Below are 25,379 nucleotides of genomic sequence, written 5' to 3' on the forward strand. Positions count from 1 at the left end.
ACGGGTCTTTCGTTGGAGTGGGGAAATTGAACTAGCGGAAACATTCGAGCATTAAACGGGTTTTTTTCTTCAGAAACTGCTCCTTCGCTGACTGCCGTTCATAGGATGAGATTTTGACAGTAGCTTAAGTGTGTGAATTGGCAACAACTTTAAACGTTTTATATTTCCCGAATGGCCGCTTTAAAGAGTGGAATTTACTCGAGGTACGTGAATGCAGCTTCACTCAAGCGCCGTAGGGTGAAAGGAAATGGAGGAATCGACTTGCAAGGAGTGATTTTAAATCCCACTTTTATATTTGTATTATGAACGTTTCGAGGACTCGGGTGTTCTATTTTAAATAATTTTTTTTTTAGTTTTCGTCTTTCCTGCTGATATTTTTGTGCCCGTTTTCAAAGTGTGTAGAAATGCCTGGCGAGTTGAAGCAAAGAAAGAAAAAGCAAAGTGATCATGTCGCAGCTGATCCTGCAAACAAACAAGACGAGGACACCAAAGTGAATCGTGAACGTGTCGGCACGCCTCCCAAAACTTCGACTTTGGACCTTAAATTCCTCATGTGCCTACTTTCGCTTGCGGTCTGCGCTGCACTCAGCTGGTAAGTTCCAACCGCTGGTGTGCACTGTATTTGCTCATTCTGTCATTTTTTACATTTCGTTTTAGGATGGTGCTGCAGCAGAATACGAGGTTCTCCCAAATGGAGGAACAATTCGCACTCTTGTACAGAAAGACCTCAAGTTTGTCCCTGATCGAGGAGCAAGTAGAGAGGGTCACCCAAAAGGTAAGTTTTGTTTTTTTAATTCAAAAGTACTAAAATGTGTAACATGCCATCGAGTAATTGACGCTCTATAGAAATAATAAGAATGGTTGGAAAAACGCCAACAAATAACTCAAAGGGGGGTCATCCGGACATGAGAGTTTTTGACACCTTTACATTGGGATGTGACTACACAAGCTCAAAGTGGGGCGCTAGACACAATGTTGTCTCATGATTGGTCGGATTTGTTCATTTGGATTTTGGATATGCTTCCTAGCAAACAATTTCAGACCAAACCCATCTAGGTACCCGACCTCTGCGCCAATTGCCCTTTTGGCACCCTCCCGACGAACAATTCTATGGATTCCTGGCTTGAGCTCTCCCTGAGATACAGCCCCCTCCTGTTTTGTGTTGCGGCTGCAGCTCGCCGCCTCCGAGGACGACCTCCGGGCGGTCCTCTCCGCCGTCTCTTCGGAGAGCGGGCTCCGGCGGGATGTCTCGGCGCTGCGCGTCGCCGTGGCGACGCTGCAATCAGAGGACAGTTCGGCGTCCGGCGACCTGCAGGCGGTCAATGCTCGCTTCCTCAACGTGACGGAGACGTGGCGGGAGCGCCTCGCCGCCGCTTCCTCCGAGCTGGCCTCACTCAAGGCCGAGTCCCGGGAAGCCCACGCCGGCGCCACGGAGCGGGTGAACGAGGCCGAGCGGCGGGCCAGGTCGCTGGCGGAGAAGCTGGAGGAGCTGGAGGACAGCACCAGGAGGAACGCCCGAGCTATGGAGCGCGCCGAGGAGGATGACGCCAAGCGGGCTCAGGCGCAGCTGGACTGGAACACCCAGCAGATCCACAAAATGGACCGGGACATCCAGAAACTGGCGCGCCAGGAGGCGGAGCTTAGCACCCAGCTGCAGGAGCACCTGCCCCGGGCCAAGGAGTGCGAGGAGCAGCTCCCCCACGTGGAGGAGGCGCTGCGCTCCATCGTGAAGCTGGGCGCAGACCTCAGCGGCGCAGAGAGGCGCATGGAGGAAGTGACGCTGCAGGTGTTCTCGGCCGAGGACAACATGCTGAAGTCGCTCAACAGGATCCTCGCCATGCGGCAGGAAATGGATGCCCTGCAGGCACGCGGCACCATCCTCAAGATGAAGAGCGAGCTGGCGGTGGTGCGCGAGGCCGTGCACGAGCTCACAATGGTGCTCAGGGGGGAGCAGACAAATGAGGAGGGAGAGGAGGAAGAGCCCGATGAAGAGTGGGAAGAGCCAGACGGAACGCCTCAAGAGGATGTCGCACAATGATGTCACTGCAGCTGGGGGAAAGACTGGGCCCTGGTTTCACATTTTTGGATTTATTTTCTGAGTTAAAAAAAAAAAAAAAAATATATATATATATATATATATATATATATATATATATATATTTTTTTTTTCAATTAAAAAAATTATATATTTTTTTAAATAAAATATATTTATATTTTATTTTATTAAAAAAAAATATATATATTTTTTAAACAATTTATTCCGCGTTAAGTTGCGTAGCTGGACTGGTGCCGGTCATTTGCAGGCGTGACACGTGGTTGGAAGTTTTACCAATAAATTCAAAAATAAGCTTCATTGGATTTGGAGTGTTTTATGTTTACACTTGAAGATAACGGAGATGTGTAATTATTATCACACGTGTGATTATTTTTAAAATGTATACTTGTAAAATCTAATCTTGAAGTAATTCTCAAAAGAAATTGAAACTCTAAATACAGAAGAAAAAAAAAAAAAGAATGCCATTCCTGACATGATCATGTTCTTTATTGCAGTGCGCAAGTGCGCACCTGACACTGGACGACGTGGGCGCTCGCCAGCAGGCTGCGCGGGCTCAGCTGGAGAGCCTGGAGCGAGACGTGGGCCAGTTGAAGGAGTGGGAGTCCCGACTGAGCAACGAGCGGTCGGAGCTGCGGTCCGGCGTGGCCGCGCTGAGCGGCGCCGTGGACCAGATTGAAGCGCGCACCTCCGCCGTCACGGTGGACTTTGCTAACAAGGTGCGTTTGATTCCCCGCCGTACTTCCTGCGGTCACTTTACAGTTCACACCCCCACCAATAGGTGGCGTCTGTGAGGACGGACGTCCGGCGTATGGACGGCCTGCGCTCGGAGCTGGACTCTCTCCTGACCCAGGTGTCGGAGCTGGAGGGGCAGGCGTCGCGGGCCGAGCGCTCCATGGTGGGGCGCATCGGCGACGTGCTGGCCGGCAGCATTGAACGCGTCTCCGACCTCCGCGCTGCATCCGAACGCAACGCGCAGGCCTTGGAGCGGCTGCGCCGGCGCCTCCCCGAACTGGACGCCGCCGATCGCAGCGCGTCGGAGCGGCTGCGGGAGCTGGAGGGCGGCCGGGCTCGCCTCATCCGCACGGTGAGCTTCGCGGCGGACCTCAAGCCCAAAGTGGGCGCCATCCGGAGGGACTTCGGGGCGCTGCAGCCTCGGCTGGACGACCTCACTTTCCGCGTGGGGAGCCTGGCCGAGGAGCTCGGCAAGAGGGAGGAGGAGATCGCCGAGCTCAGACGCGCGCTGGACGAGCTCGCGTCGGCCGAAGAGCGGAACGTGAGTGTCGCGACTGAACGGGCGGCGGTTTTGTCGGAATCTCACAACACGGAGCAGCCAACATGAACACGTGACGTCATTTGAGAGAATAAAGCAAATGACTTCAGCTTTTCCTTTGTTTTATGCTAACAACGTTGATTGAACTTTGGTGACGAGATCAAAGTGACTCTGGGGGAAAATTATGCGATTAGACTGATAGAATGATAGAATTATTGAATAATTAATGAACTTAATAATTTACCTGTAACTAATTTCCTTGCGGGCGGCCCGGTAGTCCAGTGGTTAGCACGTGGGCTTCACAGTGCAGAGGTACCGGGTTCGATTCCAGCTCCGGCCTCCCTGTGTGGAGTTTGCATGTTCTCCCCGGGCCTGCGTGGGTTTTCTCCGGGTGCTCCGGTTTCCTCCCACATTCCAAAAAACATGCGTGGCAGGCTGATTGAACGCTCTAAATTGTCCTGAGGTGTGAGTGTGAGCGTGGATGGTTGTTCGTCTCTGTGTGCCCTGCGATTGGCTGGCAATCGATTCAGGGTGTCCCCCGCCTACTGCCCGGAGACGGCTGGGATAGGCTCCAGCACCCCCCGCGACCCTAGTGAGGATCAAGCGGTTAGGAAGATGAATGAATGAATGAATGAATAATTTCCTTGCGGTGTCCTGGAGGTAAAAGGTCGTCATGGTCATTTATTTGCGTACAAGAAACATATTGAGGTCAACAAGAGTGTTTTTATTGTAAAATAAAAAATAAAAAAATGCCGTAAACAACAAAAGTGCTCAACAAGAGCTTGTTTTTTAATTAAAAAAAATAAAATAATAAAACATCTTTGGCGCAGGCAGAAATTTGGGGGAAAAAGGTAACTAACAGTGCAGATTGAGTGTTGATTCACAGCTCAGCAGTCCCATCTTGACTCGTCCTACCTGTGCAACTTTTAAGTTACTTTAAAAAAAAAAAAGTTTCTTTCTTTTGTAATCTCTCGTGATGCTACTCTTGCGCCTCGGACAAAGCCGCCAGCGACCGGGTGACCTCCTCCAAGGCCGTCTGTAAGGAGATGATGGCTTGTTGCTGCTCCTCCAGCTGGGCGGCGTGCCCCTCGGCGGCCAACCTCTCCAGCTCCTCCACCCGCTGGGCCATGAGCGAGTCCGTGGCGGCCAGCGTGTCCTGCGCATCCCCCACGACAGCCACGTTGGCCTCCAGCTCCTCCATCTGTTTGGTGAGGGCCTCCAGCTCCACTTTGGAGAGCGCATTGCCGGCCAGGGCGCTCTCCTGGGTGTCGTACCGGGAGAGGAGCGACTCCATCTTGGCGCCGACTGAATCGCCGCTCTCCTCCGAGGCTTTGAGGCGGGCCTCCAGGTCATCCGCTCTTTTCTGTGACTGAGCGGCGACCTCGTTGACCTTCGCCTCCACATCGCCGACTCCCTCGGCGACCCGTTCCAAACCGTCCTCTACGGAGGCGGTTCGGTCCCCGAGGGCCTGGACTTGCGATTCGGCGGTGGACACGGACAACTTGAGGCTCCCCACCGTGTCTTGCACCGCGGACCTGAAGGACTCCACTTCCAGGGAAAGCGAGGCCACTTCCTGGCTACGCGTGCGGAGCTCCTCCCTCACCGAGCTGATCTGCTCCCGGATGGAATCGGCAGAGGCGTCGGCGTCCTGCTTGGCCGCCCTGATCTCGGCCACCACCTCCACGATGCTGGACAGCTCCTCCTTGACCCTGGCGGGGTCTTCGATGCCGCCCAGCCGAGCCTGGAGATCGGCCAGCTGGCTCTGCGCCTGGACCTGGGCCTCGGTGAACTCGGCCACGCTGGCGCGCACCGAGCGGCTCACCTCCTCGAGACGCTGCTCCACCGTCACCTCCAGGGAGGAGAAGTCACGCTCCCGGGCTTCCTTCACCTCGCTAATGCCCTCGGAGAGCTCCCTGAGAAGGTCTTTCTGGAGCTTCTGGAGGGCCCCATCCACCCGCCGCGTCGCCTCCTCGCCCCGGGCCATCCGGGTCACGGCGCCCTCCAGCTCCACACGGGTGGCGCCCAACGACGACTTCAGACTGTCCACGACGCCTTTCAGAGAGGCCACCTGGCGTTAAGAGAGGATCAAAATATGAAGGAGGGCATTTTACGGTGGGATCCATTGTCTGCATTGAATTCATCGGAGGTCCGTATCCTCCATAATACCAAGACCTGAATCCTCAAGGAACTGTACGGTACTCGGTTATGAGAGAACAGTTCTGGCCATCCAAAGACACAATGGTCTGAGTGGGTGTGACAGTCAATTGAAAAGCATTTAGTTCCCGGGGTAATTTAGGTGCAGCCGTCGTACTTTCATAAGGTACCCGGTACCTGCTCCAAGTACTCTCCCACCCAACTAAAAAGGTACTTCAAGTTCTTGGACTATATACCTTGTTGATAAAAGTCATTGGCCAGGACGTTATAATGAAAGAAAACAGCTGTTGTTATTCCGGGAAGACTTTCGGGGTATGACCCCTGGGGGTCACCCCACCCCCCCATCCCCCTCGTCCCAAGAGTACACGACAAGTAACAGGAGCTGTTTCATCACTTTTTAGGCCAAAACGGAGGAAGCAATAGAAAGTTGGGCGTAGTTGTTGGCTACCTACTGACACCTCAACGAACCTGTTGAACGACGCCCTCCATTTTGCCGCTGATCTCGGCGTTGATTTGCGCGCTTTCCGCGTTTTTTGCGCTCGTCTGCCGGATCTCCTCCACCACCTTCTGCATGTGGAAGGCGGCCAGGGCGACGCCTCCGATCATTGCCGCGTAGAAGAGCATCGAGAGCAGGGTGCCCAAACAGCTGCGGCTCTTCTTCCCGGATGAGCGCGCCGACCCCTGGGCGCCCGAGGAGCCGCTCGCACCGTTACTTTTCTGGGACTTCTCTTCCTTATGCACCGGTGCAGCTGCAGAAGCGGCAGTGGCTTTCTCGCCGGCGTTGCTCTTCTGTCGGTTCTTCGCCGTCATGATCGCTGGAGGTGGACTGCCTGAAAGAACGCGTGTTGACGTGCAGCTCTTTTTTGCCTTCGTGGATGGATTGAGGTTTTGCTTTTTTTTTTTTTTTTTTTTTTTAACCGGCGCTGCAGCAGCGTATCAGAGAGCGAGTCGTGTCTTTCGGGTGGCTTTTGGGACGTCCCACGTTGGACTCCTGGAGGTAAAACTCGTGCAAAAAGTGCCAAAAAGTACCGCAAATCGTCAAATACTCACTTTCTCAATTGGCATTTTGGTAGTTATGCTATTATGCGTCGTGTTCGACTTTAAAATCATATTATTATTATTGTCTGGGGGCGTGGTTGAGAAGCAAAACACCTCCCCTCATACGTGGCAACTGGCCTCCTGCCACATCCCATAATGCCAGCTCACAAGTTTCTAAGGAACAAAAGGTCCTTGTTTTACAGTCTATTGAAATTGGATTATTTCAACAGTACAGTATAGCGTCCTACCTCTGAGTGTAATTGGTTTTCTTTCAAAGAAAAATCTTTCAATTTTCACAAGTGTTTTATCTTGAGAAAATGCCACACAATGCGTGTACTTGTCCCACTAAGAAAGAGAGATTAAAAAATCTAAAAGTACACTGAACAGTAAAACTGCAGTTCAACAAAACGCTTTGCGTTCTAGTTTTGTCCACAAGACGGCGCCAAAGTAACGTCTACGTCTTTCTCCTACGTTCCCACAACGTCAGTTCGTCTTGAATCAAATGGGATGTAATACAGGAATTTTACGACAAATTGAACCTGTGAAGATAAAATGTGTTGATATTACAATAATTATTAAAATTGGCTTATGAATTTCGCAAAGACTCCACTTGAGAAGAGAACCTAATGAAGTGTTCCACTGGTGACACATTCATACACATTGACAAAGATTCATTTTCAAGTTGGTTATTTCTAATATTCTTCACTTTGGTTATTTTAAGTAATTAACCATTCATTTCTTGGATATTTTTTATTGCATTTAGATAATATAGAGAATAATGTACATGATTCCGACAAACGTATCTCGCGTTTTCCCAGCATAGCCTGAATGCGTCACGACTGCAAGACCAGCCCCGGTGACAGCAGACGCCGCTCGCCGCCATCCAGGTGCTCACCTCCGGGGAGCTTCTCCCCGAACCCGCCCTGTCTTCGGAGCCACTACCTGGACGAGGAGGAGTACCTTTGTCGTGCTATGCTTTGTCTACAAGCACGACCACCTCACGCCCCGAACCCCCTCTCCTCCCCCTGCCCGGAAAAATGAAGCGGGAACACGGTGCAAAAATGAGGACGACCACATTTTGAGTCGTCTGTGTGGCGTACACGCAGAGTCGGGAAGCCATCTAACCAACCAACCACCCGGGGGAAAGTCTCCCAGACTTCGCGGCGCTATGGCTGGGCTCATCAAGAAACAAATCTTGAAGCATCTCTCCAGGTCAGTGAGCCACACTCACACCCGGGGAAGGGGCGCTTCGGCTGGCGAATTCGGGGGTGATACAGAAGCCGGGAGACACTCCACCAACCGCTCCGCCGGACGTCAAGACTGTTTGCCATTGTGGCCCGGGGCGGCTTTTCGGCCCTGGGGCAACTGTCAAGCGGTCTTTTGCCTCCGTGACCCTCGCCGAGCCCACGGACCTAGCCGGGCTAAGCTAACAAGCTAGCGGGGCTAATCCCTCTCGGGGCAAAATGACAGGTTGAACCGGTCGCTTTTCGAAGTCTGATTTATTCAAATAACAATCTCAGTTTGGCCTTGAAGGTGGCCTACCACCAAAAATATTCAACTTTTAATAATTTCATTCGCGAAGGAGAAACAACGCGCTCAACGTGTAATTCGATAATAGCAAGGTGCTCCTATCTTTTGACACGCCAATTAAACTTGCCATGTCATCTCGTTTCACCCCTTTCTAAACATATTCCACTTTAGTGGTGTTATTCAAATTCAGATTGTGGATCATTTGAGCACCCAGCCACAGTCTTTTTCTGGCGCTTGTTTTAACTGGCCAGAAGATAGCTGCATAATTTATTCCTTTACATTTTTTTAAAAGGGACTCTTCACTGGTTGTACTGATGTGACGTCACCCGTTGTTTTTTTTTCCTCCATCCACCTGCTGTCAATCTATTCAACTCGTTCTGACTTATCGTCTTTTTGTGCAAATAAGTGAACTAGTTGCTGTCAGCGTTTGTACAGGAAGTGACAGCAAGAGTGGCGATATCGCCCCACGATCTGATCGACCCGATTACTCATAGGAGGTCATGTTGAACCGCCCTCTTGTTGACGTACTCGCTTCAGCCCAGGTTGTGTTGTGGGTGTCAACCTGGGCGTAAACAATCATATTTACTCAAACAGTGCCTTCCACCTCTTATTCAACCCGAAACTGAATTGCATTTATTCTAGAATCAACCCCCTCAACGTCATTTTTTAAAAAAATGCACAGTTGTTGAACAATGGTTGCACTTGATGCGTCCTCCATTTTGTTTTTGACCTTGTTTTTTTTGGCATCCGTTTCAAGTTTTGCTCAAGTTGAAGCTCTTCTTTGTTATTGCCCTCAACGCTGATGGGATGACTGTTACGGCATGAATCACGGCCGATTGTGGGCGCACTTGGAGAATGATATTTGGCGGGATGTAGCTTTTCTGCATCACGCTCACCTTCATTTTCCGGTCAAACAATTCCTCAACCTTCAATGGCAATGCTGCCCACTTTTCCCCCTCCCATTATTCAGAAGTTTGTTTCTTGTAATATATATATATTTTTTTTACACAAGCATCTCGACTACTTGATTTGAAATTATTGTGCGAGTGTGTTTTTGCGTGTGTATCGGCCAGTGTGCAGGTTGCCTCCGTTAAATAATTTATGCAATTGGAGAGGAAGGTGACGCTGCTCGTCGGAGGAGGTGGAGGTGCAGTTCGCAAAGAAACTCGTGCATCGGAAGAAAAACCGGAAGCAAGTTGGTTTTGACTGCATTTTGTGTTAATCTCCATTAAAAAAAAAAAAAAAAATTGTATTGCAGGTTCGCCAAGAACCTGTCGCCCGACAAGATCAACCTGAGCACGCTGAAGGGCGAGGGCCAGCTGACCAACCTGGAGCTGGACGAGGAGGTGCTCCAGAGCCTGCTGGACCTTCCCACCTGGCTGGCCATCAACCGCGTGGGCTGCAACAAGGCCGCCATCCGCGTACGGCAACTTGCGTCCTCAATTTCTCTCGCATTCGGTCATCATTTTGTAATTTATAATTTATTTAAATTTAAAATTTATGTCATTTATATTGTAACATAATTTTCATTGTGTCGCTGTCCTGTCGACAGATCCCGTGGACCAAGTTAAAGACTCACCCCATCTCCCTGGTGAGTTGCGCAGTGCTCATCAAACCATCTGCGGGAAAGTCACAGTTTTTGTTTTTTTTTTCACCCCCCTTTTGGTCTTCCAGACACTTGATAAAGTGGAAATGGAAATGAGCACCTGCGATGAACCCCGATCCCCTAACGGCCCCTCCCCCATCGCGACGGCGTCGGGTCAGAGGTGAGCTACCGTCCCGAAATAAAGAAAGAAAGAAAGAAAGAAATAGACCTCAGATGGATTCCTGCTTGTTGCTTTTGTAGTGAGTACGGCTTTGCGGAGAAGGTGGTGGAGGGCATGTCGCTGTCCATCAACTCCATCGTGATCCGGATCAGCGCCAAGGCCTTCAACGCGTCCTTCGAGCTGTCCCAGTTGCAGGTGTACAGCGTCAACAACAACTGGAGCGTCAGCGACTTGCGCTTCACGCGCATTCCGGACCCTCAACGGGGGGAGGTAGGCAAAACCGTGCAAAAGCGGGGTTTTTTTTTGGGGGGGGGGGTCCCACACACTTTTCTTTCCAACCTGTGAGTTCTTTATCCCGTTCCCGCCACTATATTCTTTTCAAATTGTCGTCTCGGTGTTGGCGTTCCAGCTCCTGACCTTCAAGGAGATCAGCTGGCAGATGATCCGCATCGAGGCCGACGCCATCCAGGGCGCCGAGCACGACATGCTGAGCGCGCCCATCCGCCTCATCACCAACCAGTCCAAGATCCGCGTCACGCTCAAGCGACGCGTAAGCCGCCACGCCACGCCCACTTTTGAGTTTTAGGGCTACATGTCCCTCTTTCTGGTCCAGATGAAGGACTGCAACGTGGTGGCCTCCAAGCTGGTTCTGATCCTGGACGACCTGCTGTGGGTGCTGACCGACTCGCAGCTCAAAGCCATGGTGCAGTACGCCAAGTCCCTCAGCGAGGCCATGGAGAAGTCGGCGCAGCAGAGGAAGAGCTTGGCCACCGAAGGCCAGGTGAAGACCGCCAAGGCGGGCGCTCATCCTCAACCCGCCGTCCATTAATTTCCTCCGCCTCGCAGGCGTCGTCCGGCCCGCCGTCGGCCCAGCAGGCGCACGCGCAGACGACGACGACGACGGCGGCGGCGGCGGCCGACCAGAGCGCCACCATGGCCAAGCTGTTCAGCGACTACGACGTGTGCGAGACCTCGCACCACCTGCAGATCACCCACCTGGACCTGCACATCTGCGACGACATCCACGCCGCCGACAAAGGTCGGCGCAAAACGCCGCGGCCGCGCTTTCTCGCCGCTTTGCTTTTTTGCCAAACGTGAGTTTTGCGTTTCGGTTGCAGCGATCGATAAGAGGATCACAGGCGGAGCCATGCAGCTGTCCTTCAGCTCCGTCACGCTGGACTACTACCCTTTCCACAGAGCAGGTGTGCGGCCATCTTTTTCTCCAAATTTTATTATTATTTATTATGTCGCGACATCAAATTTTCTTGCTCCACGTCCCAGGCGACAGCTGCGCGCACTGGATGCACTACAGCGAGGCCACCAAAAGCCGAGATTCTTGGGCGAGGAGCCTCCTGGATGAGTTCAAGTCCAACGTGGAGATGCTGAAGAGTGCCGTGCGTGGCCAGCAGGGGGCGCCTGCGCACAGCTCGCCGGGTAAACGCAGCGGCGTGGCTAACAGGCGTGAATGTCAGCGCGCGCGCGCACACATCGGCTGGGTTTTCTGTCCCCAGTGTCCATTAGGGACGATGTGTATTGGCCAATTGGGCTTAGCGAGGCGGACGGAACCTCGATAGAACGCAGCCCACGCGCGCAGCCTCCAGCCCGGTGCTGTTGGTGCCTCGAGTCAGGTACCGCCGCGTGTTGTGTGCCTTTGCGCACGCTTCTGTGCGGTGGTAACCATCCTGCCGCGCTCGCTCCTCATTTTTGTGTCGTCGTTTCTCTTGAAGGGAAAATCAACACGTCCTCCACGTCGTGCTTCAGCCCTTTGGAGCAGAGTCCCAAGACCCAGCTCATGTCCAGCTCCGTGGTCCTCAGGATGGCCGACTTCAGCATCTACCAGGTGGGGGGGTTTTTGGGGCCCCCCCGGGGGGCCTCGACTCGGCATTCTTGCTGACTTGAAATTTGGGCTTTGGCAGGTGTCCACGGCGGACCAGCGTCGCTCCAGCCCCAAAACCATGATCTCCTGCAATAAGAAATCCTTATACCTTCCTCCTGAGATGCCGGCCGTCCACGTCGAGTTCACCGAGTACTACTTCCCTGACGGAAAAGACTATCCCAGTAAGAGTTGTCGGATATTACAAACAAAATCACGGCAAAATCTCAACCACGGAAGTCGAACGCGTAATAAGTACGCGCCTACGTGAGGCGGCCGATGGCTCCACATGCAGAGGTGCTCACGGATTGGCTGCCAGCAACACTCAATCGCTGACCCCCGCGTCACTCGGCCCCCACCCAAAATGATTGTCGGCATTTCGTGTCGTGGTTGCTTCTTCCCCCCGCAGTCCCGTGCCCCAACCTGTACGCCCAGCTCAACGCCCTGCAGCTGGTCCTGGATCACCGCAGCCTGGTGTGGCTCAACCTGTTCGCGTTGGACCTGCGGCAGAGTCTGGAGCAGTTCATGGAGATCTACAAGCTCAACGACTCGCAGAAGCCCGACGAGCACGTGGACGTCAAGGTGGACGGCCTCATGCTGAAGGTACGTGCGGTTAAAAAATTCAAAAGAAGTACAAATTGTCATGCCCATCTCATCTTTCCGTCCTTGCTAGGTGGTGATCCCGGCCGATCGGGACCCCTCGTGCCCGCCCGACCTTCCCCGCTCCGTCTCCGTGCAGACGTCCGAGATGGTGGCCACCAACACCCGCCACCCGGCCAACTGCACCCGTGCCCACCTGGAGGCCCTGCTGCAAGCCTTCCAGGGGGAACCCTTCTTCTCATCCTCTTTCGCCTCCTTTCCTCGGCACTCCTCCTCCGCGCCGCTCCTTCATCCCGTCTTCCGCTACCACGCCCACGAGCAGGACACTCGCCTGCACGACATCTACCGGGGCCTGGTGACCCCCACCATGGGGGCCGACGCCCTCAAAACGCCGGCCGCCGCCGACTTCTGGGCGCTGCACTTTGCACAGTTCTGGGTGGACTACGAGGGCAAGGGGCGGCCGCAGCCCTTCGTGGACTCCTTCCCCCTCAGCGTGTGGGCCTGCCAGCCCGCCAAGCTCCTCGCGCACCAGGAGAAGCTGCGGGGACTGGAGCGGAGCCCCTCCGCGGATTCCGCCGGCCGCATGCAGAGGAAGCGGCTGCTGAAGGAGTTCTACAGCGCCGACGGCGCGCCCGCGCCCTGCCACGGTCCGTCCAATGGACTCCGTAAACCCCAATCGTTGGACAGTTTGCCTTCTTCTCCTTTGACGTCTTCGGGCAAAGATGCCGATGTCCAAGTGCTGGTGCAGGTTCACAAGCCTCTCAGTGCTCAGGTATGCTTTCCTCTTCTTGCTGCAGGGCTTGTCCACGGTGAAAATTTAGACTAAAAATCTGCCTGCTGTTTCAAAACGGTTGCTTGCCATTTCATTGATGTTGCGTCTTTTCGCCACAAGAGGGCGACAATTCCCCACATAAAGAAGAGTCATGTTATTGCGTCACTTATGCCTGTTGAGTTTGCTTCGCGCTATGGAGCAATGGATGTCTCAAGGGCAATCGTATCTCACCTTTTTGCCTGGGGCAACATGGGGGGGGGTGACTGGTTCGCGCATGTACTGAACGTTTTTTAACAATTTTTTAACGTTTTCCCCAGGTGAGCCACTCGCAGTATGTGTTCCTGATGCGCCTGCAGCGCAGCATCAAGGCCCTGCAGCAGACCTTGCAGCAGGACCTGGACGACATGGGAGGGCTGCGCAAGGCTGCGGCCCAGCGTCCCGCCGACCAGCGGCCCTTCACCGCCTGCTTGGGCCTCCTGCTCAAGAGCGCAGAGGTCTCCCTCCTCCTCAAGCCCGTCGCCCAGACGGAAGGCTCGGGATCCCCTCTCGGGTCTGAGCTGTCGCCCTCCGAGAGCAGAGGAACCCTGGAGCCGGGCGGCGAAGGGGCGGGCAAAGGGAGCTCCACCGTGGACCAAATGCTGTGCGGCGACGCCAAGACGCCACGGGGGGGGCCCGACCCGCTCGTCCCCACCGCCGCAGCCACGTCAAATCACCAGTCCTCGCATGAGGAGAGGACTTCTTCTTCGGCTAAGAATGCCGAGCGGTGGAATTGCGGTGAAGGAGGGGGGGAGATGGTGGCCAAGGAGGATGAAACCAAGTTTCAGGCAGGCGAGCCGCTTTGTGAGGACAAAGCCGCGGCCAACAAGATGCCCCAGTCCACATCCAGGTATTTGTTCACAACTCCCTTAAATTCTTTTGCTTGCCTCGCATGATACCAAACCTATCGGACATCAGTCGTAAACAATGCGGGTGCCAGGTTTATAATAATTTTTTTTTTTATGTGGGGGTGGGGGTCATTTCCTTTGCTTATTTTATTCTGTCAAATTGGAATTAGCTTAAATTGATGTCTTTTTCAATTCTCGCGTGCCTGTATAATATCTATATATTATAATATATGTATAAATCTGACTTGAGTGTTTTTTCCATCCAGAAACACCCGCAAAGTGTTTTCACTCTGGATGTTGTCGTCTCTTCCTTCCCCGCACTTCTGTCCTCATTTCATCTTCTCATCTGCAATGTTTCTCAACTTCCTTTTTTTTGGCCCCTTCGCTTTTGACTCTGGCAAGGTGTGTGTGTGTGTGTGTGTGTGTGTTCTCTCTCTACCAAGGAAAGGAAGTTTGTCTCTTGTTTCCGATCTCCTCAGCTCTTCATCTACCAGCAGATCCACCTCCCTTTATTCCATGTCCAACATGTAAGGCCCAAATGGATCTGTGACTATCTTAGCTGTGCATATTGATTGATTATTTGTTTTGTGTGTTGGGTTTTTTTTTTTTTTTGGACTCATGCCTACAAGTACAAACGCGCGCATGCCTTTGCATGTTTGCGTCTCGTCTCTGCCTGTCGCCAAAATAGGCCGTAGAGTATTCAACTGCGCGTTTGTGTGTTGCAGCGGGCGTCTGATGCGCGACCGCTCGCAGTCCAGCTTCTCCGTGACCTACAAGAACATGAAGGAGAGTCCGTCCCTGCAGTCGCTGGATAACATCTCCATCGACAGCTATCTGCTGGAGGACGGCGACGCTTTCAGCCTGATGGAAAGAGGTGCGCTGTCCATTGATTGATTTTGATTCGGGAATATTTCTTCTTCTTTTTTTTAATAGTGACGGAGTTAAGTTAGGACTGTAAATTCGGGCTGGGCGTAAACAGGCATTGTATCAGGCTGTGATATGTAAGGCAAAAAAATATATATATAATTCTAAATTGGCTATTATAGATGGTAAAACGGAACCAATAAGCAGGACAGCCAGCGGGGTGCCCCACCAGGAACACCCACCAGGTGGCAGCATTGCACAAGACGAAAGAAATCAATCATAATCTGCTCCCCCCCCCCTGTACACAGATGACATGTCCATCTCGGGGTTCAAGGCCACCACCGACAGCTCGGCAGAAGTCACCGCCCCCGCCCCGCTGCCGGAGCAGGAAGGAGGCTTGTCCCCCGACACCGTCAGCGCCGCCTCGCAAAGCATCGACGAGCCCTCCAAGGACATTGTGGGACTTCCGACGTGTTTGTTTGCCTCCGCGTGGGGCCCGTCTACTAGAATGCGTTGCGTGTGTTGCAGGTGTCGGTGCTGGTGCTGAAGGTCCACTCGGTGTGCGTGGGCATGGAGTCGGTGGGCGAGAGCACCGACGTGGCTCTGGAGGTGGACAAAGTCACGCCCGTTCAGCTGGGCAACGTCAGCCTAAGGCAGTACCTCAGCAGCCGTAGCCTGGGTGAGGGCGGCCGCCCGCCATTTTTTTTTTAATGAGGTTTTACCAGCCACAGCACTGAAACACCCAAGCACGGTGGTTCCCAACCACTAATAATATATTTCGGTTTGTCAATCAATGTCGCCGACCTCCACTGACGGGCAGAACCCAAAAAAATATGTTTGCAATGTAAAATATGTGCCTTGGTGCAATCAATGTTGGGAAACACGGCATTAACATGCCTTGGTCATATTTATCCCGCAGGTGTGGCGTCTTCAGTGGCGGCTCAGAGCGGCCAAGGTAACGTTTGTCATCACAACTTGTTCTGCATGCCCGCGTGTGTTGATGTGCGTGCGTGTGCGTGTGCGGCACTTCTCCTCCAGTCGCTTTTGCCGAGGTCAAAATGGCGTCTTCCTCGCCGTTACCCACGACCGCGTGCGCCTTGAAGGGTTCGGCGGTAATCGCGCTCCGGTTCCACGCCACATTAAGCGCACAACCTGAAGAAAAAAAACCCCCAAAAAAACCCGGAATGATGTGCAGATGGCGAATCGTCCTCATCTTCCTCATTGCCTGGCTGACTCGCCCGCCCTCCCTCGCTCACGCCACCACCCCCCCCCCCCCCCCCGCCTCATCTCGCTACTGCAGCAGCAGATTTTGCAGTTTCAGTCCAGTGATTCCTACCGATGAGAGAAAGCCTCTCGCTGCTCTCAGCTATCCCCCCCCACCCCCCCTGCACCCCCGTCCCTTCTTTTCGACCCGCCGTAGCTGTGTTATTAACCCCGACGTCACATGATGACTCCGCTCTCTCAGCCTGAGCATTGTAGCGGCCTCTTTCACTCCGATATCCTGTAAAACGGATGCCCAACATGGATTTGACTTTGCCCGTTAGCCTGCTAAGTTGCACTTTCACACACATCCTGTAATCAGATCATTGGACGTATAAAACCGTGTGGCTTTTTTTTTACATGGTGTTCGCCATTCAAGACTTTTGCTAGTTTTAGAGACTTCACGCGTCAAAACTTCCCGAATTCCACAGAGTTGGGATTTCCCTCACTCGAGATACACATCTTGGTCTTCAACACAAAAACTGTGCTGATCTCAACTATGAAGCGATTCAATGCTGCCATCTACAGGGATCTCTTAGTCATCACAATGATTTTACAAATGTATTTTTTTTTCCCGCCATTTTGCAGCACCTTTTGTCACTCCGTGGCGTCTTATTCGTAAAAAGCTGGTGACGCCGCTAATCTGTGGTTGCAATGCCTGCGTCTTGGCTTTACAGGCCCGGCCGAGGTGCACTCGCCGTCCACGGGGCTCCCCCGCCGCCCGGAGGTGCGTGCCCGGCTGGAGAGCGGGCCGTGCGCCGCCGCCCACTCGCCGCTGGCCGAGCGCAATGGCTTCCTGCAGCTGCGTCTGCACGGCTACCGCGCCGGCCTGCTCATGTCCACGCTGCGCAACCTGGCCCACTTCCTGGAGGACGACACGGCGCCGCAGGTGCTGCCCATGAAGATCAGCGTACGGGACATGCACGTACACTTGAAGGTGAGCGGCGGGGAAAACTTGACGGCACCCAAATGGAAGTCTACGGTGACTTGAGAAATAGTTGATACGATTGGTTGCGTGTTTATTTTGCCGCAGGACGACGGCCAGCGTGACACCCCATCCGAGGCGGAGCCCATCGCGCTACACGTGGACAGCCTGCTCATCCACCGACGGGACGACGGCGCCTTCTACGTCGGAGGTGAGACACCTGCAACGTGAGGCTTTGATAACCCGAGGTTAAATAACTCCGCTCGCCCCCCCAACCCATCATAGTGGACGCGGAGGCCAAACGTTCGGTGACGGCGGACGGCTCCTTGAGTCCCGTCGCCGAGGCCACGCAGACCCGCGCCGTATCCGCCAGCCCCACAAAGCATGAACAAGTGAGTAAGCGCCATTGCGGGCGTTTTTTTTGACGCGCACGTTTACACGACGACTTCTCCCGCAGATGCTGACGGATGAGAACGAATGCCTGAAAGTGGAGCTGTCCCGGGCCAAAATGGCGCTGGCCGAGGTTCAGATGGAGAGGGACTCGCTGCTGCACCAAATCAACAGCCTCAAGGTCAACACCAGCTAGCCGCTCGCGACGTGGAGCTAGTTTTTTTCCTAACTTAATAATTCCTTCATGGAACAATGCAGAGACTCAAGTAATGTACTTTTTTTTTTTTTTTAATTCCAGCAAAATGATGTTTTAGTGTGTTATGATGTGGGTTTGGACAATGGTTGCGTCAAATCTTTTTAGTGAATGTTTCTGAGCAATGTCGCCGAGAACAGATCAATTTTGCACATCCTGCTCTTATTTTTGTGCGTGCGCGAGCGTGTGTCCAATTAGAATGTGAGAGCGCTTTTGTACACAGATCTGAACGGTTCCACAGTGTTGAATGTGTTGGTGAGAACAAGCATTTCATTCCCCAGATGAGTTTTTTCTGGGTTGGGCCACCTCCCAGCTATTTTTATAGGAAACGTGTACAGCGTGTACACCCGCACAGTTTCGCCTCATTGATCTTTGTGCATCTTTCTGCGTGGTTGGCCGCCATCTTGTTTGAACTGTGTAAAATCGGAGGATTCTTATCATGTCATATTTTGTCTGTCAAAGCTGCTGAAATGCTAATTAAAACACGTGGGGTGAGGGGGGGAAGACCATCCACTCAGACATCTATTTTGGCAGAAAGTCTATTCCTCACTCATTTTAAAATGTTTTATTTTGTATTGATTTTTTTTTTCATTATTAAAAAAAAACGTTTACATTTAGAATTTGTAATAAATCCAGCCATCCTCAGAAGAACGAGCGTCAAGTGGCAGCTGCTGACACAATTTCCCAATTCAGCATGTTCAACATTTTATTTTGAAGTGTCGAACAAAGGCAAGGCATCCTTTGTCTTGTCTTCCACGCACAGACTGTAAGTCAATCGTCCTTGTGCAGAGAAGGAAGGAAGCGATTCCGCTTTCAAAAGAAGACGAGTCCAATTCACTGAGACATCCGGTAAATTTACCTTCACCGTGTGACGTCAAAAAAATAAATAAGAATATCTACGTTGGTGGAGTATCAACGAACATTTTTGTCGTTTTCACGTGCTTATTCACGGAATGAGAAAAATTATGTCGTTTGAGTGATTTCACTGAAGTTCACCCGAAAAAAATACTTAAGGCTTGAATTCAAGACTAATCACGTACAAACCTATATGAACACGCTCTGTAGTCCGTAAAGCTAACTAAATATTATGTTGGATGGAGAGGTATTAAAATTATGTATTTCGTAGTTAATGCCACGGATATTTGCAAACACATCCGGTTATGCGTTTATTTTGAAAGTGTGAACCGGAAAATGCGTTTTGCCGCACGTGTGTGTTTGATCTCCATTTGCACTCAGGGGGCACCGGCCAGTGCGGAAGGTTCGGCGGAGAGCAAGGGAAGGAAGAACGGCGTGGGGACCCTGTTCCGGGGGTGGGCGCACACGCTTTCACCTCCAGCCTTTCATCGGCTGCATCGGAGCGGGAAGCCAGAGTGGAAACTCGCTCGGGGGAAGCCGAAAGGACTTGGCGTCTTCACGGCGGGTTCCCCGGAGGAGGTACCGGAGCGCCGAGTCTGGATGAACGGGGAGCACCGCGCACGGTGGGAGGGGGACGCGCTCTGCAGCATCCGAGCCTGGAGCACCAGCAACATGCCCCCGCGGTGAAGCGAGCGTGGAGGGAGGAGCGAACGTGGATTGATTTCATGGGAGATTGCGCTCCTCGCTGGCCCGGCGTCGTCGTGCAGCACTCGTGTCCGGGATGGGGAAGGAGCAGGAGCTGCTCGAGGCCGCCCGCACCGGGAACGTGGCCGTGGTGGAGAAGCTGCTGAGCGGCAAGAGGGGCTTGCTGGGCTCGGGCTCGGGTTCCATTCCGCTGCCCAACCTGCTGAGGTATGTTCTCTTGTCTGTGGACGATTCTTGCCTTTGAATCAAAGAGGGCTTCTTTTTTTTGCCATTTTACCTTCATATGCTGACATCAGATCCTTGCAACAGTCTTTCAAGTCCAAAAAACGTCCCCTGCTTTGATGTCCAGTATAGAACAATGATCCCTAACTCAACTAAACCTCAAAGAAACCGCTCAGGTGATTGTTTGCCAGTCCCACCCCTGCAGCACAGGTGAATAGCGAGATCAAAGCGTGGGAAGGGGCCTGGGGCTTAGGTGAACCACTTCAACTCGGGGCCACGTCCACCTGCAGAAGCCTTTTGATCCTTTCCCCCATGAGATACATTACTAGCTACTACTTAATCAGCATGGAAGTGGAAGCGGTCAACAACGCAAGAAGTGCTTCACGATTCAATTAGTTAAAAATTCCATTTATCGTGTGGCGCCCTCTGGGGTGCTTGCTTTGCCAGGGAGTGGGCAGTAGAAGTAGATTCATGGAGGATAAAGAATATATGCCCGTTGAGTTTTTGTCTATGTGTGTTGCTCCACTGTTTGTGTTACTTACTTTCAGAAATAATTCTCCAGCTGGACTTTTGTTACTGTTCCTGTGTCAATGCTAACCCTTTAAAGTGTCCAACTGGCTCTTTCTGAAAATACTTGTCGTGGTTCCTGTGCAGATGTGAACTTTTAAGAAGGGCGTTTTTTTTTTTTTAAACACTTGTAATGAACCCTGAGAATGTGCCAACTGCAAAAAAAAAAAAATATTTTGAGGAATGCTGTTCCTGTTCCTGTTCCAATGTTAACTTTTAAATCAATGAATATTTAAGGCCATTTTCGGATCCTCTCGTAGTCCCCCCCCCATCCTCATTCATGCACCGGTACGGCTGCGAATGAGTCATGACGGCGTGCAGATGTTAGCTTGTCACATTCAGGGGAAGCCCGCGTTGTCGTCCTAGTTTTTTTTTTTTTGCGTTGCTCACTCCCTTGCATCTCATATTCCACCTCCTCCTCTTTTGCAAACAAACAAGCTTTAAGTGAGTCCCCAGAGAAGACAAGCTCTCACACTCCGTTCGCCCATAATAACAGGAAGAAGTAATGTCAGGCCCGTTTAATCTACAGGCCCGTGACCCTGCGTAACATCACGCATTCCACACGGCCCTCATGATGGATGACGCTCGAGCTGCTATCATGGCTAAAGGGGCCTGACCAGACGGGACTGTTGTTGTTGTTGTTTTAAAATTGAACTTGATGACACCATTTTACATCATTCTGCCGCCCGGTTTGGCAGCCAACTAGTCACATCTGCATTAACGTGCATTTTAAAGTCCATCGAGATCATGCCCGTCGTGGCGTTGGTCCGATTATGACAATAACATAAAGCGCCTTTTTGAACTTTTGCCTCCACGCGCGTGAAGCACGTTTCCCTCGCAGCCTTTCGCCGAGGGCGATTAATGTGCAGTTATCCTCTAACTAGCTTCGGATATGCCGTGAAATATGTGCGGGATTCATCTTTTCTTAAAATGAGGCATCAAATATTTATCTGCCGCTGAACTGCTCAATGAAAAATGGACCGTTAATCATCCACCCGACTGCACGTCGGTTCCACCGAAACCTGGCACTCGAGAATTTTGTTATTATAATGATGGGATAAAATGACACGTCGGGAGAGGAAAATGGCTTTTCTGAACACCGCTGTCCCGTCTCTGCAACAGATGCTCATGTGTCAGCGGCTTATTCGTTGACACGGCGGAGTCTTTCTTGGCTCATGACTCAACGGGGGAGACACTGGCGCTCCTGAGTAAGCATTGTCGAGTGGCCCTCCGGGCTTCAGCCTTCACACTTTGCAACCCGTCGCGCGTCGCATCTCCTTCCATCGTGCTCCCTTTATTCTCCGTCTCCCTTTCGCCTTCACGCGGGTCTTGTTTGGGAGTCCTCCACGCTCGTTATCTAGCCGGGAGAAAAGCAATTACCTTCCCGACGGCAGCCATCGTACACATTCATTCATCTTCCACTGACTCCAGGCGGTTTGTTTTCCCATCCGACGAAACCTTATCGACACCTTTGTCGCTAACTCGCCGCCGCCGCCGCCTCGTCGTGCTTTTCTAACGCGGCAGGTGACATTTTGGCAATATGCGGCGTCCCGTTTGGCCTTTTGCATTCGGGCAAAGTTCGTGTTCCTCATTAAGGCCTGGCCCGGATTGTTTGAAAAAAAACCCCCAAAAAACTCAAATTAATTAATCCATTGATTAATTCATGCCTAAGCATTAACTCATCGATTAATTCATGTGTGTCTGCCTAAGCGGGTAGCTGTTGCTCAAATTTATCCACAAACTTCTGTCCTTCTTGCTAAAGTTTTAAACACAGCAGCTCAGGCCTAACTTGATGTCAGCTGCCTAGACGGGTTGCTCTATGAAACAAAATCAAGTTTTTCCCTGTTTTCATTTTTGTTGAATCAAGCTCAGTCCCCCGACTAGATTTCCATTTGGAAAGTAAACAAGTGAGAGTGTCGTGCCGTGTCACATCGAAGGAGAAGTCGGGTAGGGACCCAAAAGGGGTGGCGGAGTCATCTTGGATTGCGTGTTGTGGCTGCGAAGGCCCCACGTCATGGTTAAGCGTGATTTACAACACGCACCTTGACTCATCGTTCTCGCTACTTGCTCTTTCACTCGAATCTCCTTCCCCCCGTCCCTCTGCCCTTTTCCATCCCCGCTGAGTCACTGTGCGAGCATTAGTGGGCCGTCCGGCCCTGAGGTAGGTTAGCGAGTGGGGATGGGGGGAAGGGGGGGGGGTGATGAGAAGGAATGTGGACCTCCGTTTGGGAGAAAAAAAGCAGACTTGACCTCAAGGAGGTCAATGTTTCAATCCAGGGGAATTTGAGCAGAGCAGATGACAAGAATGCACTCGGATTGATTTTGCATATTTATTTTATTTGAGGTTGTTTTTAATGAGATTTATATTTTGACATATTTGGGTTTATTTTTATTTTTTTTATACTCAGTTTATTAGGGTATAGTTTTTTTTGTTTAATTCTTATTATTTTTGACATGATGCGTTTGTGGCCTATTTAGTATTTTACTTTCTTTCTATGAGCCAAATGCTGCTTCACCAACCACCGCAGTGCATTTTCTATGCAAATCGTGGTTGTCAAACGCATTGTATTTCACTTTTGCATTGTCACAGGTTAATGCGATGTAATTGGGGCAGGTTGTCTTGCGGGGACTTCTTTCTTTCTTTTTTGTGGGGGGGGACGCACCTCCAAGGGAGCTTTTTTTTAAAATTTGTGTGGGGAGCTGCTAGCGGAAAAGCTTTTGGAGAACGTTTGATATAATTCACCGCGGGGCTTTGCAGACGGCGTTGGCACCGTGAGCGAGAGCGCGTGTTTGCCGAAAATCGCTCTTTGTCTCGTGTTTGTGGAAACAACATTGTCGACGGCGTGAAAAGATTGCGTCTCGTCGTCTCGAACATCCTACAGGTGACGCCGCTCAGGTGGGAGCAAAAAAGCTTCTGTCATGATGCCACGGCTCAAATAATAATCAGGTCTTATTTAAGAAAAATTTCACTGTAGAGGGATTTTGAAAGCATCTGAACCCCCCAAATTGTCTGCGACCCCCCCCCCCCCCAGGCATGTGGCGGCCCGCCCCGGCCACCTGCGCCTCCAACCCGCCGACAAGATGGCAACATATGCCCGCGCGTCGCCGCCATATTCCGAGTGCGGCCTGGCGTTTGCGCCGTTGACTCTTGCTGGCGCGGGAATGAGTCGCATGATCCGTGTGAAGTGGGTCGTATAGCAGGAGGTGCGGGGGGGGGGGGGGGGGGGCTAGTGTCCATATGTTCCTGCATCTTTCATGAGCCTTGCTGTTCATATGCCTGAGCTCTGTGCTGAAGTCTTCCAGGCTCGGCATTGACCCCCCCACACACACAAACACCCTCCCTTCCTTGAGCTAGCGAGCAGGGACGGAGCTCCCACAAGGGGCCATGTCGCAGAGAAGCTGGTGATGGGAACCAGGAAGTGACAAGGCCGAAAGGGGCATTTTGTATTTGTTGTGTATTTATAGCGTAGCGCAAGTTGGCGTTCGCTAGCAACGCCACAGGTAGCCTCTTTTGACATGGCCCTCTCGTGCTTTTCAGTGTTTGGGGGGGGGGGGATTCAGCAAAAGGTCGCTTGTTTTAGGTGGGGGGAGCGTTTTTCGCTGATTCATCCCAGGACAGCGGGTTGACATGGCGACGCGCGCCATCTGCGCCTGCTACGTTAGCGTGAGATAGCGAAGCCGCGCGCAGGCTCCTTCCACGCCTTATATAGGCATTTGTTCTTTAGTCGCCGCTGGGCTGCTGCCAAGCGCGAGCGCTCGCGCACAAAATAACAACACCGGAGGCTAGAGGAGTCAGATGCTTACTGGGCTTTCTTATTTTAGCTTTATTTGTTGTTAACTGCCCTTTAAAAAAAAAAAAAAAAAACATCCAATCGTTTTTGTCTTATTTATTGTCGCTAGTCCCTTGACTTAGTGGCGCAGCAGCGGCTGTGTGAGTGTTTGTCACCTGGCAGGTCAAAAAGGTTGAGCGCGTCTCTCCTGGCAACAGGAAATGAAGCAAGGCCACTTCCTGTCTGTTGTTATCACCCCTGCTCACTCGCCCCCAATTTGCTGCCGCCGCCGCCGCCGCCGCCGCCGTCTCCTGCTCTTCGTTTTTCCGAGCAGAAGACGACGTTGGTTTGCGTGAGGCGGTTGGCAGAAACTACAAAGCGTTCGCCGGTTCCTCTTCTTTCGGCCACAACTCACATTGACTCTTTCTCACACAGACTGGCTAACGGTTAGCCAGTTAGCCGCCATCTGCTAATCCAGTCCAATCTCAGTCTCTGACACCCACGTCACTCACCAGACCAGGCCTCACTTTTTTTCAAGGTCTCCCTTGAAATCCAACGACCGAGCACCTCCTTATTCTGCCTGCCCGCCGTACGCCGCTGGCGCAGAGATCTGAACAACTGCACGTTATTCATCCCCGAATCGATTCGATGGAAGTTTCTCATTGGATTGCGTGGGGATGTTGCGGCGAGTGGCACGATTCCAAATGCTTTTCGTCTGATTGATTAATTAGTAAAGTGAAGTCGTGGCTTGTCGAGGTGCATTATGGGAAGGGAAGACATGTTGGCGCGTTGCCTCCGGGTTACTTCCTTAGCCTGCCCGATGAATCAAACCAACAATTGCGCACTATTAGCTTCTTGTTTTCTCACACCATGCGTTTGTGTCTCCCCCCCCCAGCATGTGGAAGGGCCTCAACGTCAACTGCACGGACAGCTCGGGATACACGCCGCTGCATCACGCCGCGCTCAACGGACACAGGTATCGAACGCACACACCGGCTTTGTGTGTGTGTGTCGTGACGTGCGGGGAAACGTAAGCGGGGAACAATTAGTCCCGCCTGTGGCTGCGCCGCGTGATTCATAAGAAGCAGGAATAAAAGGGCACGCGGCAGCATTTCCATTCCATTCACGTTGCCCCGTACAAGTAAACAGTTTTCTCTCAAAACAGAAATTCTTGGCAATTTAGCATCGGCCATCTGTGTAGTAAGTGGTTCAAATGGACAAAATCTCGGGCAAAATTTTTAAATCTGCACTTTGGATATAATTTTTTTTGTTTGTTTGTTTTTGTCGGTCCACTAATTTATTGTTGCTAGGTAGAACTCGCTTTCTCAAAAGAATTCTCGGCGGCGCTTCCGCGTTCCAATTTGGCTGCCTCCGAGCTGTATGATGCTAATTGAAAGCGGCTCATGTGCCATCCCTCCAAACAAGGTCCTGACAACACGTCGTCACGGCGGCGCGGATTAGCCTTCCTGGAGACGGAGGATTAGCGACGTGTTTTGGGGGCAATTATGTGGATTTCCTGCTGCAGATCAGCGGGGCGGGGGGGGCTTGCAAAAAGAATCTGGAAATATTATTCATTAGTCATTTATTTATTTCTTTTTTCCAAGTCCCAGCGGCGCCGAGCATCG

The 25,379-nt window shown here is 52.0% G+C and overlaps 4 protein-coding genes across 13 annotated transcripts in view; 3 read left to right on the forward strand and 1 right to left on the reverse strand.

Annotated features, from left to right (window-relative positions):
- The first annotated feature begins 16 nt into the window (after window positions 1–16).
- ikbip (IKBKB interacting protein) lies at window positions 17–3,435 on the forward strand. 2 transcript variants are annotated; one of them, XM_052055897.1, is made up of 4 exons: window positions 17–592; window positions 658–775; window positions 2,551–2,772; window positions 2,835–3,435. In XM_052055897.1, exons 1-4 carry the CDS (start codon window positions 405–407, stop codon window positions 3,393–3,395), a joined length of 1,089 nt encoding a protein of 362 aa, XP_051911857.1. In that variant the 5' UTR covers window positions 17–404; the 3' UTR covers window positions 3,396–3,435. The 2 variants fall into 2 exon arrangements, with proteins under 2 accessions (XP_051911857.1, XP_051911856.1); XM_052055896.1 differs by lacking the exons at window positions 2,551–2,772; window positions 2,835–3,435 and adding an exon at window positions 1,175–2,119.
- A 594-nt stretch (window positions 3,436–4,029) lies between these two features.
- On the reverse strand, window positions 4,030–6,290 carry ckap4 (cytoskeleton associated protein 4). Its single transcript, XM_052055895.1, has 2 exons — window positions 5,949–6,290; window positions 4,030–5,394 (listed from the first exon to the last, which is right to left on the reverse strand). The coding sequence occupies exons 1-2, from the start codon at window positions 6,288–6,290 to the stop codon at window positions 4,306–4,308; spliced, it is 1,431 nt and encodes a 476-aa protein (XP_051911855.1). The 3' UTR covers window positions 4,030–4,305.
- Window positions 6,289–18,160, forward strand: bltp3b (bridge-like lipid transfer protein family member 3B). 7 transcript variants are annotated; one of them, XM_052055880.1, is made up of 26 exons: window positions 6,289–6,477; window positions 7,342–7,730; window positions 9,307–9,469; window positions 9,601–9,639; window positions 9,723–9,814; window positions 9,895–10,084; window positions 10,224–10,364; window positions 10,428–10,595; window positions 10,661–10,853; window positions 10,933–11,016; window positions 11,096–11,248; window positions 11,326–11,442; window positions 11,542–11,654; window positions 11,731–11,872; window positions 12,097–12,290; window positions 12,361–13,059; window positions 13,377–13,945; window positions 14,387–14,470; window positions 14,669–14,817; window positions 15,116–15,264; window positions 15,336–15,486; window positions 15,727–15,762; window positions 16,745–17,004; window positions 17,101–17,203; window positions 17,278–17,384; window positions 17,450–18,160. In XM_052055880.1, the coding sequence occupies exons 1-26, from the start codon at window positions 6,289–6,291 to the stop codon at window positions 17,576–17,578; spliced, it is 4,803 nt and encodes a 1,600-aa protein (XP_051911840.1). In that variant the 3' UTR covers window positions 17,579–18,160. The 7 variants fall into 7 exon arrangements, with proteins under 7 accessions (XP_051911840.1, XP_051911842.1, XP_051911841.1 ...); XM_052055882.1 differs by having other exon boundaries at window positions 14,423–14,470; XM_052055885.1 differs by having other exon boundaries at window positions 6,337–6,477; window positions 7,337–7,730.
- A 691-nt stretch (window positions 18,161–18,851) lies between these two features.
- anks1b (ankyrin repeat and sterile alpha motif domain containing 1B) overlaps window positions 18,852–25,379 on the forward strand; it is a 36,416-nt gene continuing 29,888 nt past the window's right edge. For all 3 annotated transcript variants that reach the window (XM_052055888.1, XM_052055889.1, XM_052055890.1), the window contains exons 1-2: window positions 18,852–19,402; window positions 24,650–24,730. In XM_052055888.1, coding sequence (XP_051911848.1) covers window positions 19,272–19,402; window positions 24,650–24,730 — 212 coding nt within the window. In that variant the 5' untranslated portion in view covers window positions 18,852–19,271. The remainder of the gene's footprint in view (window positions 19,403–24,649; window positions 24,731–25,379) is intronic.

Source organism: Hippocampus zosterae, chromosome 21, assembly GCF_025434085.1.
Source record: "Hippocampus zosterae strain Florida chromosome 21, ASM2543408v3, whole genome shotgun sequence".
Taxonomy (NCBI): Eukaryota; Metazoa; Chordata; class Actinopteri; order Syngnathiformes; family Syngnathidae; genus Hippocampus; species Hippocampus zosterae.

Excerpts from the sequence above, each read along its gene's own strand:
- ikbip (XM_052055896.1), top strand. The coding sequence starts at position 405 with ATGCCTGGCGAGTTGAAGCAAAGAAAGAAAAAGCAAAGTGATCATGTC. Across the intron at positions 593-657 it reads GTCTGCGCTGCACTCAGCTG|GATGGTGCTGCAGCAGAATA; the intron begins GTAAGTTCCAAC and ends ATTTCGTTTTAG. Across the intron at positions 776-1,174 it reads TAGAGAGGGTCACCCAAAAG|CTCGCCGCCTCCGAGGACGA; the intron begins GTAAGTTTTGTT and ends TTGCGGCTGCAG.
- ckap4 (XM_052055895.1), bottom strand. The coding sequence starts at position 6,290 with ATGACGGCGAAGAACCGACAGAAGAGCAACGCCGGCGAGAAAGCCACT. Across the intron at positions 5,395-5,948 it reads TGGAGGGCGTCGTTCAACAG|GTGGCCTCTCTGAAAGGCGT; the intron begins GTTCGTTGAGGT and ends TCTTAACGCCAG.
- bltp3b (XM_052055880.1), top strand. The coding sequence starts at position 6,289 with ATGATCGCTGGAGGTGGACTGCCTGAAAGAACGCGTGTTGACGTGCAG. Across the intron at positions 13,060-13,376 it reads ACAAGCCTCTCAGTGCTCAG|GTGAGCCACTCGCAGTATGT; the intron begins GTATGCTTTCCT and ends CGTTTTCCCCAG. Across the intron at positions 14,471-14,668 it reads CTTTATTCCATGTCCAACAT|CGGGCGTCTGATGCGCGACC; the intron begins GTAAGGCCCAAA and ends TGTGTGTTGCAG.